The sequence below is a fragment of the Pneumocystis jirovecii genome, assembly GCF_001477535.1.
Source record: "Pneumocystis jirovecii RU7 chromosome Unknown supercont1.6, whole genome shotgun sequence".
In the NCBI taxonomy this organism is placed as follows: domain Eukaryota; kingdom Fungi; phylum Ascomycota; class Pneumocystomycetes; order Pneumocystales; family Pneumocystaceae; genus Pneumocystis; species Pneumocystis jirovecii.
The window spans coordinates 300,882-314,794 of NW_017264780.1; the positions used below are offsets into that span (position 1 = coordinate 300,882).

At 38.0% G+C, this 13,913-nt stretch overlaps 8 protein-coding genes across 8 annotated transcripts; 3 read left to right on the forward strand and 5 right to left on the reverse strand.

Annotated features, from left to right (window-relative positions):
- Positions 1-1,009: 1,009 nt before the first annotated feature.
- On the reverse strand, positions 1,010-1,678 carry T551_01569 (uncharacterized protein; the record flags this gene model as incomplete). The annotated part of the gene is made up of 3 exons (XM_018373832.1): positions 1,010-1,293; positions 1,333-1,554; positions 1,597-1,678. 3 exons carry the CDS (start codon positions 1,676-1,678, stop codon positions 1,010-1,012), a joined length of 588 nt encoding a protein of 195 aa, XP_018230007.1.
- A 112-nt stretch (positions 1,679-1,790) lies between these two features.
- Positions 1,791-2,180, reverse strand: T551_01570 (40S ribosomal protein S29; the record flags this gene model as incomplete). Its single annotated transcript, XM_018373833.1, has 1 exon — positions 1,791-2,180. One exon carries the CDS (start codon positions 2,178-2,180, stop codon positions 1,791-1,793), a length of 390 nt encoding a protein of 129 aa, XP_018230008.1.
- A 1,115-nt stretch (positions 2,181-3,295) lies between these two features.
- T551_01571 (uncharacterized protein) lies at positions 3,296-5,108 on the forward strand (the record flags this gene model as incomplete). Its single annotated transcript, XM_018373834.1, has 3 exons — positions 3,296-4,545; positions 4,586-4,907; positions 4,947-5,108. 3 exons carry the CDS (start codon positions 3,296-3,298, stop codon positions 5,106-5,108), a joined length of 1,734 nt encoding a protein of 577 aa, XP_018230009.1.
- A 321-nt stretch (positions 5,109-5,429) lies between these two features.
- T551_01572 (uncharacterized protein) lies at positions 5,430-8,367 on the reverse strand (the record flags this gene model as incomplete). Its single annotated transcript, XM_018373835.1, has 3 exons — positions 5,430-8,237; positions 8,286-8,305; positions 8,349-8,367. 3 exons carry the CDS (start codon positions 8,365-8,367, stop codon positions 5,430-5,432), a joined length of 2,847 nt encoding a protein of 948 aa, XP_018230010.1.
- A 191-nt stretch (positions 8,368-8,558) lies between these two features.
- Positions 8,559-9,882, reverse strand: T551_01573 (uncharacterized protein; the record flags this gene model as incomplete). Its single annotated transcript, XM_018373836.1, has 2 exons — positions 8,559-8,807; positions 8,854-9,882. The coding sequence occupies 2 exons, from the start codon at positions 9,880-9,882 to the stop codon at positions 8,559-8,561; spliced, it is 1,278 nt and encodes a 425-aa protein (XP_018230011.1).
- A 529-nt stretch (positions 9,883-10,411) lies between these two features.
- On the forward strand, positions 10,412-10,918 carry T551_01574 (40S ribosomal protein S20; the record flags this gene model as incomplete). The annotated part of the gene is made up of 4 exons (XM_018373837.1): positions 10,412-10,421; positions 10,471-10,590; positions 10,636-10,765; positions 10,807-10,918. 4 exons carry the CDS (start codon positions 10,412-10,414, stop codon positions 10,916-10,918), a joined length of 372 nt encoding a protein of 123 aa, XP_018230012.1.
- Positions 10,919-11,154: 236 nt separating this feature from the next.
- On the reverse strand, positions 11,155-12,592 carry T551_01575 (uncharacterized protein; the record flags this gene model as incomplete). Its single annotated transcript, XM_018373838.1, has 6 exons — positions 11,155-11,335; positions 11,373-11,843; positions 11,889-12,136; positions 12,182-12,350; positions 12,432-12,519; positions 12,565-12,592. The coding sequence occupies 6 exons, from the start codon at positions 12,590-12,592 to the stop codon at positions 11,155-11,157; spliced, it is 1,185 nt and encodes a 394-aa protein (XP_018230013.1).
- Positions 12,593-12,652: 60 nt separating this feature from the next.
- On the forward strand, positions 12,653-13,785 carry T551_01576 (uncharacterized protein; the record flags this gene model as incomplete). Its single annotated transcript, XM_018373839.1, has 5 exons — positions 12,653-12,673; positions 12,735-12,891; positions 12,939-13,156; positions 13,201-13,413; positions 13,462-13,785. The coding sequence occupies 5 exons, from the start codon at positions 12,653-12,655 to the stop codon at positions 13,783-13,785; spliced, it is 933 nt and encodes a 310-aa protein (XP_018230014.1).
- Positions 13,786-13,913: the final 128 nt, after the last annotated feature.

The window sequence follows — 13,913 nt, forward strand, 5'->3', positions numbered from 1 at the left end:
GAATAGACTTTATAGGTCTTTTATACATGTTTTTTTTATTATTCTACTCTCAATTCAACAACGCTGTTAATATAGATCTTTGCTTTGTCAAATAAGATGAACAGAGACAAACAAACCACTCTTAGTCTTGATATTTAATGCACACAAGCATACTTGTGCAGCACACTGCTTCACAAATAATCCCAATCTCCCCAAATACTCGATTCCACGCCTAAACCCCGCAAATAATCTACTCGATTTCTTGACACACACTGTTATCGTCTGATATTAGTATAAATATATCCAATAGCTGGAAAATGCTTTTTTGCACCCCCTGTTCTACACGTGTGTATATCCCCACACTATCCCACTCACTGACCCACTCACTGATCCATATCTGCCTGCATCCGCTGTACATAACACATGTTCTGCTGCCGGTCAAAAAGTCGTCATCCATAAAACACACAACTGCCGCCAAACTGCGCTTGTGCATTGCTTCCACTGCAAACTCACCACTCCCCACACTTCCCGTGTATAATCCGTGCATACAATAAAAGACCCGCACTTCCCTATACTATATATACTATATATACTATATATACTATATAGCAGCATGCCCGCCTCACCGGCAGCCACCGCCCGGACAAAACAGCTCGCCCAAGCCGTCCAGCATACTGTATCCCCTACATAGACAGCATCCCTGCATGCATCGTACCTCTCCCGCCGCCCGTCCCTGTATATTTCCCGTCTGCCCCTCCCCACTGCTGCCCACTGTCAGTTGCCATGGCAACCACCACTGCATTGCTGCGCTCCTCCAACCACCTGCATGGACGACTACTACGATCTGCTCGGCGTCCCGCCGACCGCAAGCACTGCTGCAATCCACAGAGGTTACCGCAGAGCCGGTGCGTCTCCGTACACAACACTGAGTCTCCCGCTGACCGCCCAGCGCTTCAGTACCATCCAGACAAAAACACCGAGGCTGCTGCCGTGGATATGTTCCACAGGATATCCCTTGCATTCGAGGTCCTCAGCGACCCCGCCGCCCGCTCCGAGTACGACCGCTCTCGAGAGGCTCTGCTCGCAAAGAAGCGCAAGCACGAAGCCCTCGACCTTCACAGGCAGCAGATGGTGCTTGACCTCGAGCGCCGCGAGACCCGTGCCAAGGCCCAGAAGACCGCTTCTGATGGCGCCCTTCACGAGACCCTCCGTAAGCTCCAGCAGGAGGGCCTTGCCCTCCGTAGGCAGCGCCTGGCTGCGCTGCAGGCCGAGGGCGCTGCGCCCCCGTCTGCGCCGCCTGCGCCCGCTGTGCCGCTTCAGCACCGCACCGTCAGGGTCCGCTGGCACAGAGACCTCTCCTTCGACAAGCAGGCCCTCCTCGACCTCTTTCTTCGCTTCGGCCCTGTTGAGCACGTCCTCGTTCGTGATGCGCCGGCTTCCAAGAAGCTCCTTTCGGCGCTCGTCGTCTTCCACTCGGCTGCCTCAGCGGTACACCTCCCACTCGTCTCGCCACGCTAACCCCCGCAGCACGCCGCCGTCCTCGAAGCGCCTCTGCTGGCAGAGGCGCCGTTCCACCTCAAAGACGTCTCGTGGCTCGCGCGCCCCGCGCCGCCCGACGAGCACGCCGTCCTCGCGCGCATGCGCCAGCGCGCAGAGCACAGCACGCAGCACACGACATAGCATACGGCACATGGCACATACAACACAAACGTATCAGCGCATACAATACATACAGTGCATACAATACATAAATACATACAGCGCATACACAGCGCATACACACTACACTAACAGCACACTACACAGCATACTCAAACACCCCTACAACGCTGCAGCACACTGAGCACACTGCACAAACACACCGCACACGCTAACGATACTGGGCTGTCAGCATGCTCACCCCGGTAGGACCGCTTACCTTCTGAAAGCCGATGCTGACCGCATACTCGCGGAAGCACTGTCGGCAGATGTTTAGCCCGTATTTTCTGATTACGCCGGCGACGTGTCCACAGACACGGCTGGAGAGTTAGCAGCACGAAAGGGCCCGGATGCATACCATTCACGCGATCCCTTGCCGTAGTTCCGCGGCCGCGAGTACCACACCTGGTCGTGCGCCATGCTCCGCCGCTCCGCCGCGGCCCGCGCGGGTTGTGGCAGGCCGGGTGTCCGGGCGGGTATGAGGGTGTCCGGAGAGGATGCATAATACGTATAATACTGCGGTGTGCTGTAGATTGTGTGCGCAGTGTGCTATGTTGCATACAGCGCATATGGCGTATACAGTGCGCATATACCGCGCATATAATGCATGTGTAGTGCATACACAACGCACAGTTGGCAGAATGCATACAATGTGTGTGCGCTGTGCATACGCTGTGTATACTATGTATGTGTGCAGTATATGTATACAGTATATATAGTATGTGCGGCGCGCTGTATGTATGTGTACACTGTACACTATGCACACATGCACACTGCATACCTGCACGCACAGCGCATACAACACATATAGCATATAGTCGGCTGTGTGCATACTGTGCATGTACACTGTGTATATAACGCGTGTATGCTGTACAGATGTGCTATATATATACACCACACATATATGCTGTGCGTTGTATGCTATGCGTTGCGTGCACACACTGCGCATACTGCGTGCATACACACTGTGTATAGCACAACGCACTGCACATATGCACAGTGTATGTCCATAGCGCACACTGCACAATGCCCCACACTGACGCATGTATAGCGCTCTATGCACTGCGCACATGCCATAGGGCGGTGTGCGCGGTGTATGCGTGTTATATACGCTGTATATGTGCTGTATGTGCTGTATATACATTGTGTGCGCTGTATATACATTGTGTGCGCTGTGTATGCGTGTTATATACGCTGTATATGTGCTGTGTATGCATTGTATGCGCACTACACACGCGTTATATGCATACTCTGCTGATTGTATATGCTATCTGTGCTATCTATGCGTACGGCTATGCGTACGGCCATGCGTATGGCTGTGTACGGTGTATAAGTGTGCACGCGGTGGTATACACATAATCTATGCTATAACGCGGTATATGCCGCCGTAGACGTGTATGCATATATATATACATGTATACATGTATACATGTATATACTCTGCTCCATGCAGATGCTGTATGTGTGTCTGTCCACTGCACGTGCATGTTTTCTGCTGCGATGTCCCGCACTGCGCACTCCGTGCACACGCCGTGCACTGCATATACCGCGCATATACTGCGCATACTGTGCGCATATTGTGCGCATATTGTGCATATAGCACATTGCTGCATGCTGTATGGATGCTCTAGCAGCATATCCGACAAGGGCTGCTCGGGCACAGATAGCAGCGGCTGATTGGGACGCTGCAGTGCATGCATGGACGTCTTGGCTGCGCGACAGTGCTGCAGCGCCCGATTCTGCCTTTGAAGAGCTGTTCGGCACCGAACAGCCGCTATCTGCCTTTATATATGCGTATCTTGACGCGCATACACCGCGCAAAAACGCAGATGAACATGGATTTACCGGTGCCACTGCTACCAAAGCCGAGGATGAGCTTTCAGAGGCTGTCTTCCTTGTTTTAGAGCGTGTTTTTCACTTAGAAAGCACCAAACTACAAATATTAAAACATCCATTCGTACTCTTTGATTTTTGCGTATTATATGCGCTCGACTGTGCACCGCGAGTGCTCCACACTGTCGAGCATATATCACTCAGCGCTGAACGACAAGTGATTATAGAAGCTCACAGAGTCCGAGACGAGTATATAGTGCAAATACAACAGCTTGTAGAAACAGAAAAAATAATACAGGAAAAAAAGCAACGTGTGCAACTACAAGCACTAATGGTCTTTGTACGGCTATGTGCACCAGCAACATGTGTTTTTCTCGATGAAGGATTTATAGGGTTAATTGCAAGAGTATATCAGAGAGGAGCATTGATATCGGGAATCAAGGAGGAGTTGCTATGGTTAGTGTTTACGCTGTTTACGTCGTTTCTATGGGAACGGGGAGTTTGTGAGCAGATTGTCCGGCGGTTTAGGTGGTTGTATGAAGAAGAGTGGGTTTCACGGGAGCTTCTGAGAGATCTGGTGCTCGAAACAGAGATCGTAGAGCGGTTCTACGAGGGGGCGTTGTTTTCAGAGGAAATAGTCTCGGAGCTGCGGGCGTTGAGGGAGGCATCATTGCCAGGGAAATTGTTGCCCTGGAAACAGTTACCAGGGATACAGAAGCTCCAGGAGCTTTTTCCGGCGTCCACGGAAGCCTTTCTCGACGAGTGTCTGTGCGCATGCGGCGGAGACGTCGAGGCTGCTGTATGTATGATTCTCGAAAGCAACAGCACTGTGGACACACAAAAGTCTATAGATACTTGCACAGGCAAGGAAAGGTGTGTATTTTTACAAAAGCTGAAACATAGTAATGGGCAGTTTAGGGTGTGTCCTGTGAATAGTGGGTGTCCTGTTGCTACGGGCAACGACAGATGTTTGCCTGGAGGAAATAAGCTGGACAGAGTAGTAGAAATACAGAAAATATACAGAGGAAAGAAGGGGTATGTGCTTAGAAAGAAGTTATAGATCTAATGGATAAAGATATGCATCAGCAGATGCCATGTTGGAGGACAAGTTATTTGTGCGTGAACACAAGCAGATGATAATGGACTCGGTGTTTGTTAATGATGAGGATGAAAAAGATGATACATATGAAGAAGCAGGTTCTAGTGATGGGGAGGTTCGGGAAGAGTGCAGAATGAATAGGGTAGATGGAATACTGTATACAACATATATAGTGTCTCCGGAGGTTTTTAATCGGACTATGGAGGCACGACGGTCATGTGGTAGAAAGGAGCTTCAGGCAAGTACAGGACTGTCTGATGAGCAGATTGAGTGTTGGAAGATGATGCTGGATAGAAATGTGAGTGTATGTGTATTTATTTTTATACTGACTTTAAAGCCTCGGCAAGCAGAAAAATATGAAGAGATGTATGGTTTTTCGGGAAATGAAGCATTGCCTTCAAGCAAATGGAGCAGTGATCAGAATCGTGGTTTTGACAAAGATTTTTCCAAAACACGGTTTTTGAATACAAGAGGCAAAAAAAATAGGAAAAATAGATGAGCATTTTTAAATGACAGCCGGAACGATATTGACAATGGGAAACAAGTATGTTCTTAAGGATGATTGTTTACATGATTGAGTATCCAATATATGTATGATTTTTCACTTAAATATTCAAAATTAATATACATACTTTATTCAGCTATTTCATAAAGAAATATCAACATTATAAATGGCATGATTATTACCATAGTTGTGTACTAAGGTATTTCGGCCATTCCAATTAATAGCCCAAGAAAATAGATAGAAAATACATTTACATCTTACTGATAACTGTATCGACGGATGCCTTGATTTGGGGCAAATTAGAGAAGTGTGTTTTCATGATACCATAAAAACACTCGGAATAATAATCTTGTTAGGATGTGTTCTATTAGCAGTATCCATTTTAATTATTTTGCTGGGTATTGTTGACATATTAACTGCTTCTTGATATGTAGAAACTAAATGTTTATGACGAGACATGTTCTTAAGGGCATCTTTCGTCTTCATGCTTTCAATTGAGGGATCGGATGGTATGTTAATTTCTGAATATGTCGTTTTTGTTTTTTTTAAATCGAAAGGTTCAAAACTTGTTTTTGAGTTATTTTTACACTCGTATTTATAGTCAAAAGAAACTGAAACTGGCAGATTAAGCTTGTTTTGATTACTTTTCTCTATTGATTTTGATTGCGAAAACGATATATTTTCTGTATATGCTTGTTTTGTATTAACTAGAGAGTTTGCTTTTTTGGACTCATTAAAACCTGCTGACTTGAACTCCTTAGTAAAATTGTTGGATCTTTTGCTATACAATTTTCCTTTTTCATTTATAGGCTCCATAGCTAAAGTTGAATTAGATGACGTAGTATCTAAAGAATGTAATTTTTTGAGCGTGTTACTATTTGTGTTGTTATCGCCTTTTTGTAATAAAAATACGGGTGGTATAATAATTTTGTTTTTTACACTAAAAGATTTATCCGATTTTTTTTCTATATTTTTATTGTTTTTTGAAAAATTTTCAGGACTAACTACAGAAGCGTTATAATTCACCGAAGAATAACCAGTCAATGGTTTTTTGGATAACTGAGATATTGATTCTTTTTTTGAGATTTGAAAATGCTTGTTTTTTTGAGAATTTTTTGTATTCTCAATATTTAGATTTTGTGTACTTAAATTAGATGCGTGAATTCTTGAAACTTCTTGTCTTTTCTTTATAGGTTTCTGAAATGAGTTAATATTTATCTCATCTTTCTTTAATGCAAATATTTCATTATAACTATTTTTCTTACTATTGAAAATTGCAGGATTTTGAGGGCTAGAATTCTCTTTTTTATTAACATCTTTAGATGATTTATTTATTCTTAAAGAGTATCTTGTATTGATTTTAGTGTTCTGAGAAAACATATTAAGTTCTGAAGTTCTAGATGCAGATTTTAGTAAAGAATTTTTATCGTGATTATTGAGAAATATTGAAGGAATCCTAATTTTTCCTCTTTTTTCAAAATTCGTTTTTGTGAAATACGTTTCTTTAGTATTATTAATTGGTAATTGTGTAGGTGTTATATTCTTTTTCTTAACATGTATTTTTTCTGATTTTTTTTCATATTTTGGAATAGATTCTAAATTATCTTTAGAAAAGATTTTTGTTTGGAATATTTCCGAAGTATTTGGTTTATCTATATTTGCTGTTGAAAAGGATGATGAAATAGAATTTACTCTATCTTCCAATCTAGATGTATCAAAAAAATTATCCATTGAATTTTTATAATTAATTATGTTGTTATTAACCGATAATACGTCATCTTTCTTTTTCCATTTATACAACGGTATTTTTTCTTTTTGAATAACCTCATTTTTAGGTTTCATCTTTAAAGAATTATTTTGTGTTAACTTACTCCCAATACATTGTTTATTCATACAACTACTTTCATAATCCATTGGATTGCAACATTGCAAATTAGAGTAACCAACTTTTGTTTCATGGAAAAATGGCGAGCTAAGTTCTTTCTGAATAATAAAATCTGGTGATATATCATCATGAAATATTTTCACAGGTTGGAAATTTCGTTTCATAAAAGGTGTAAATGGATAGACATTACTCTGAGATGATAGAGTGTTTTTTGAAGAATAAGGAGATATTTGTAATTTTTTTCTAAAAAAACAATCCGTATGCTTAGGTCTAAAGCGGTACTTTTCGGGACTATAATTCCTTGTGTTTCTGTTTGTATATAAATTGCATGGAGATATATTTGGTGAAAATAATGTTTGCTTTAATGAAATTTTTTGACAAAGACAGTGAACACCAGAATAAGTCGAATAATTCCTTTTATTGTGATTTTCTTCATTTTTTTTTGACTTGTATGAGTAATTTTTTTTTGCTGAATTTGATGAGAAGTTTTCTTTTGCATCCATAAATATTTGTGGAGAAACATTTAATGCTATAGGAGACACTGTATGTGCATAATCTGAGTAAACGTGATGCACTTTAGTTACTGGTGATGCGTGTCCCGATGTCTGTGTTCCTGTTGTTTTAAGAACTTTTGGTTGTTTTGAAAAACAATCAAGTAATTTAGACAACAAGATATTTGTTTTTGCAGTTGAACAGAGTTGCTTAGTAACCTCCTGCATTAATGATGGTTGAGCTTCTTTTTGACATATATTTTTGTTCAACAATTCTGTAGAGTTTGATGAACATAGCATTCCTTTATCATTCTCTGATATTGTTCCATACATATCAATAAACATAGGAGGGTCAGATGCTCTCAAATCATATTCTAGTGTTCTGGACCGTTCTTGTTTTTTTAAAACTTTAATTTCAGGAAATTGGAAAAAAGGCCGTTTGTTTTTGTCGTTTGTTTTTTCTTGCAATAAATGTTCATAATTTTGCTCAAAAGGTACTCCATATAGACCTTTTGGACTTAAAAAGTGTGTTTTTGGTTTCTCTGTGCATTTTTGCAAATAATTGGATTTTTCTTCAAATTTCAATGGCGCTTTTGATTTAAGCGATGCTGCAAGAGCATACAATTCTGAATTCGTGGCAGGAGAACGCATCCCACAAAACCAGCGGCTCCATTCTGGGCGTTCAATACCCTTTTGTTCTTTCCATATTTCCTTAAGTGATGTTGCATCAATTCCATCTTCATCTTCCTGTAATATTGTTAATTAATCGCTATTTTAACTAGGAAAAAGGCATACCATAAAGCTTTTACTATTATCTAGTCAAAACAATAATAATGCGACATACAATGACGAATTAACGTCTTTTTACAGACTTCATTGGCCTTTTTTTTTCTTAACGCAACGTTTGTTATGATCGATGCTGTTCGATGTTTGCCTGCCGAGTCTAAGATATAAAAAGAGGGTAAGAGTGAAAAAAAAAAAATGCATTAAATAAAGATGTAAGGCATATTTCCGTAGTAGTTAGATAATTATGAGTGTAAAAAATAAATGTTTTGGATAATGTTTAATTTATTCTTTGTTCATTGATTTAGCTGTTGCAATGGCATTTTGCTTTTGTTGATAAGTTTGACACGGAATAGTTTTTCTTACACTTCGTATTTCATCACTAGTATATCCTGGGATGCGAATATTCCAATTGCGTTCAAGGTGCAATTGGACGTCTTTAACATCTAGTGTATCGGATTTCCGATATTTTGCTAGTCGGCAAGCAAAAGAAACTACTGATTCTACAAACTCGTCGGCAACTTCTAAAAGGAGCTTTAAATAGTGAGTAGGTTCCATATTTCTAAGAATAAAGTTTTACCTCTTCGACGTCAGGATCAAGTCGTTCGTCAGGGTTGATCTGTTTTACAAGTTCTTGAAGTTTCCGTTTACTTAAGATACGATTGCTGTTATCAATGTCATATTGCGGCGGTTTTGAAATGCTAGGTGTACTCATCAAAGGCGTTGTAGCATATCCAGAAGTTAATGTAGGTCTTGAAGGAGGAACTGCAACTGGAACAGGCGGCTTAACATTCAAAACTTCTGGAATTGGTGGCATTTTCTCAAAAGAAGTATGCATATTCGTGTTTGAGACGGTTTGTCCTGTTGCCGGTTGGAATGGTAGGTTTGTTGCTTGTTGAATAGACGAAGTTTTTGGAATAGTCATTGAACTTTGTCGATATTGTTGCATCCCAGGTGTCACAGACGCTTGATTTTTGTTTACCTGTTGCATTTGTTGAGCTTGAATTTGCATTTGATTCATTGGCTGCATGGATGCTCGTTGTTGCATGGTCATATTCATCGCCGCTTGGCTCTGTTGAACCTTCTGCATCATTGGTGCCCCTTGATACATGTTCCCCATTTGAATTGCTGTTTCCTGCCCCTGTGAATTTTGCATTTGTTGCATTTGGTGAAATTGATGACTTGCTTTTTGAATATGCATATGATAAGCGTTTAGTGCTGTAACTTTGTCATTGTGCTCTTTCTCAAGCTCTTCTTTCTCCCTAGGTGCTAAGTTTGGGCGTGATAATTCTGCTTTGATCTTGGATAATTGCTCTTTTAGTTCCGATATCACCTTTACAAGTTGTGTCGTCTGCTGCATATGACTTTGCATGTCAAGTGTTTGCTTCATCCCATGGTTAACAGGTGCATTTTGTTGCCGCATGCTCTGTGTCTGAAGCATCTCAGTACCTGTGTTTGATGATGATCCACTTTGAATAGCCATAAGTTTTTGTTTTATTCTACAGGCATTTTGATATAATGCTTGTCCTTGAGGTGTCTGTAGCCCTGCTTGTTGAGCTGCTTGTTCATACTTTGCTATCTGTGCTTGAAGATCTTGAATTTGTGACATTGATTTCCCTTAAAAATGACCAAAAATTGTTAAATAATGCTAGCTTCTTTATAATGTATACTTTGTATACTTGTTCCTTATTCAAAACTTATATTTATATTTCTTTAATTAAAATAATTTGCTTTTTTTTAGCTTTTTTCTCAAAAAAAGATAAATGATTGACTCTTTTTAATACGCGTAAATTCTTCTGTATCTGTCAAATATTCTTCAAAAATAAGTAATATCCTTATAATTTGTATTTCCTTTTCTCTACTGATTCAATTTTCTTTTTAATTTAGTTTTTTTTTCATTCTTACTTTCCTACTTTTTATCTTTATTAAAATCCGTTTGTCGTTTCTTTTTTACTATAATGATGTTCGCTGCCAGTTATCCTTGTTTCCTTGGTAACAGTTTCCTTGGTAACATATTCTGACCACCTATTTTCTTGTTATAGAAATCTCGATATTACGGCTTGCAATTCTCAGTCGATCAGATTTTTTGAGAAAGAAAAAACTGTATTTAAAGCTAAAATAAAGATATAAAAAGAACAATGAGCTATAGTAGGACGTCTTTGTAATGTGTTTGATAAATATTGACTCGAAAATTCAGTTTCAAAAGGAGAAGAAGCAACGCCAAGGCTTCATCGGATTCGTATTACTTTAACATCACGTAATGTTAAAAATTTAGAGAAAGTTTGTTCGGATTTGACACGTCGTGCAAAAGATAAAAGTATGTTTTATGTCTGGAGTTGTGGAAGTATTTAAAGAAGCAAAGGTTTGCGTGTAAAAGGGCCAGTTCGGTTACCGACAAAAGTTTTGAGGATTACAACACGAAAGACACCATGTGGTGAAGGATCAAAAACGTGGGAATGCTATGAGATGAGAATTCATAAGAGGCTTATTGAGTATGGAGGATTGGTGCAGTGGTTTGTCCTAATGAATTTAGTTTACATTCGCCAACAGAGACGGTGAAACAAATTACCTCGATAAATATGGAAGCAGGGGTTGAAGTGGAAGTGACGATCCAGCAGTCTTCTCAATCATCGTTGGGTGTTTGATGATGGGTTTTTATAGTTGTTGAAGAAGAATATGTTCTGTATAAATAAAAATGTTCTTTTATATTAGGATATGTTATTTGTTGAAATTTTATATAAAAAATAAATTTGAGTTAACGGTTCACTTGTTGTAATTTATTGTACAATTATTATGTGCTACTTCATTCTAATTATAAACTATCTTTCTGTTATTAGTTATTCTAGATAATAAATACAGGCTTTTTAGAGGATTAGAGATATTAGTTGCGTAAAGAAGGAGGCGGTTCCATTTCTGGGATTTCACCTAGTGTAAATGCTTCTGCTTTAAATGCTTTAAGGGCAGATGGTGGTAAGTCTGATTCAGATAATGTATTAGAAGTATCCAGGTTTGGTGAAATTATTCCAGGATTACTTGTATGGTGATTAGGTGTTAAAAATGCACTTTTGGATGACTAAAAAATATTAAAATAGAAAAAACGGTAATAAAAGGCTAGCCTCTTGCAAGGTTGGTTGAAATGCAAATGTTGATGCGGTAGTCATATTTGATGTAAATTCAGATGTTTTCATTTTTTCATGGCTCATTTGGGGAGTGTTTGATGTATCAAAAATAGATGGCTGCTGGTTAAATGCTGATTTATAACTAAATGCGGATTGTGTTTGAGATGAATTGAAAATATTATGTTGACCAAAAACAGAATTTTGTGCATTTGATGCTAAATATGATGATTGGTCATTTATTTTAAAAGCAGAAGTGTTTGCAAAGTTTGCTGGTACTTGAATGAATGATGTATTACCAAATATGGGTCCATTAGAAGATGTGGTATTTAGCGGAGAGTTATGTATTCCAAAAGAGTGTCCATTAGATGAATTAGAACAAAAGGGTGAAAAAACTGGATTGTCTTTTTTAAATAAAGAGGCTGTAGATGGTTCTATTTTTCCGAATGCGTTACTTCCGACTATTAGTTTCTATGTATGATATTTATAAAGCAATAACCTAGAGTTTACAGGCATAGACATGTTTGTTTCAAAAGATGGATGAGTTTTTGTTAAATTTAGTTGTATTGAGAATGTAGAAAATGCTGAGGGTCTGGATGAAAATGTATTAGAAAAAATAGCATCAATATTGCCTGAAAATTTTCCATTTAGTAGATTTATTGCTATTTTGCATGCTTTCTTTGAGTTCCTAATCATATTATTTCTTAATTCTTGAATTTCCTCAGATAGTTTTTTAATAGTATTTTGCTAAAAAAATCAATTTAAACTAGAAAAAAACTCCCAGTGATTTACATAACCATAAAAGTCCATATTCTCCATATATTTGTATGCAACTGTTCTCAATTCTTCTGGAGAAATATCTTTTCCTGAAATTAAGTTTGGATGACCTTTTCCCGTACCATAACATGTAAATGGCCATTGCGGGTGATCTTTGCCTAGATCATCCTCAATTAGACTCTCACTCACGTAAATTTAGCTATTTTTCATAAAAATTCGATGTATTTGCCTTATTGTATGATTGATAACATTTGAGTTAAAATACCCTTGAAAAGATCTATCTGCTTTAAAAAAAACGTTTTTTCCTGCTCTAACATGTTCATTGCGACAATTATCTCCAAATCTACATTTTCCTATTAAAAATAAGCAATAAACCTTTTATTTTATATGAAAAAAACCCTCTAAGAAAAATCTGCAGATAACCATCAGTACATCTGTTGTTAGAGCCGTTGCTTTGCCAACGTGCACGTGTGTTAACAACAAAAAATGGAGATGGAGAAGATGAAGGTAATTTTGTAAAAGAAAATGTATTTATTGGGGTTCTAATGTGATAAAACGTTTTCCTTAGGCCTTAGAAAGTTCTTTTAGGAAGATTTATTCTCAAAATTCAAAAGATTTTCCGTATAACGTTCAATTATTAAATACAATTAAAAGTTTTCGGAAAACACACGATGGGAAGCTTTTTTTTGACCTTTTGTTAACAGAAATTGCTTTTATACCTCATCGTATGTGTATTTTGTATCTCTTTTTTTTTTTATGTGTCAAATTCTAGCTGAAAAACTTTATCCTCCTAAAACGTTTTCTGATCTTAAAAAATTGTATTTTGCAGTTGAAAATAGCCAAATTGACGAGTTAAAAAAGAATTGTTATCATTATTATGTTCTTAAGGACTGGAATATGGATGAAAAGTTTTCATGTGATGTTTTTATTCCTATTATTTATAGGAAATTAATGGATAGTTATTGGTATCTTGATAGAATGCGATTTCAGGTAGTTCATTTGAGAGCATAGTTTCTTTATTTTTAATCTTTTAGGATGCTTTTTCCAGTCTTTGTACACCTAATCTAATACCTAATTTTCCAGAGAAAATTCTTAATTCATTTTATTTCCTTTCCGGTGAACGTGGGCCTCAAATGACAGTTGCATACATAAGTTTAATGTCTCTTCCTCTTGATACAGATGAGAAACTTAATCTTTATATGTCTGCTTTGATAAAAGTAGACATTCCATCAGCTTATTCTTTTTTGGTAAATTAAAATATTTGGCCTTGATATTATTTTTAAAATATGGTTTAGAAATGCTGTTTTATTTTAAAAGTTACTTTTTTTGAAAAAATTATTGAGCATTGTCTTTCTACGCCACAATCTACAAAATGGATTTTAGAATTACCGTTTACAAAAGAAGAAGAAGAACAGTTAATAAGTTATCTTAAAAAAGCATCTCACGCATTATCGAAAAAAATTTTGTTTATATATTTAATTAATAAAGGAAAAAGAATTGAAGCTATAGAATTGTCCAAATCCATAGGAAGCGATTTTTCTAAAAGCATTGAAATCGCTGATTTTATTAAAGGACTGAATAAATCGCTTTTGCCGGTAGAAAAAAAAATTATTTTGTAATGTTTGGGTTTATGTGAAGTAAAATCATGTACATTAATGAAATATTGAGTATTTAATACAAAACTATATTTTTATAAAAAGAGTTTAGGATTTATAAATGAATTCTTAATTATCCATTATCTTACGTT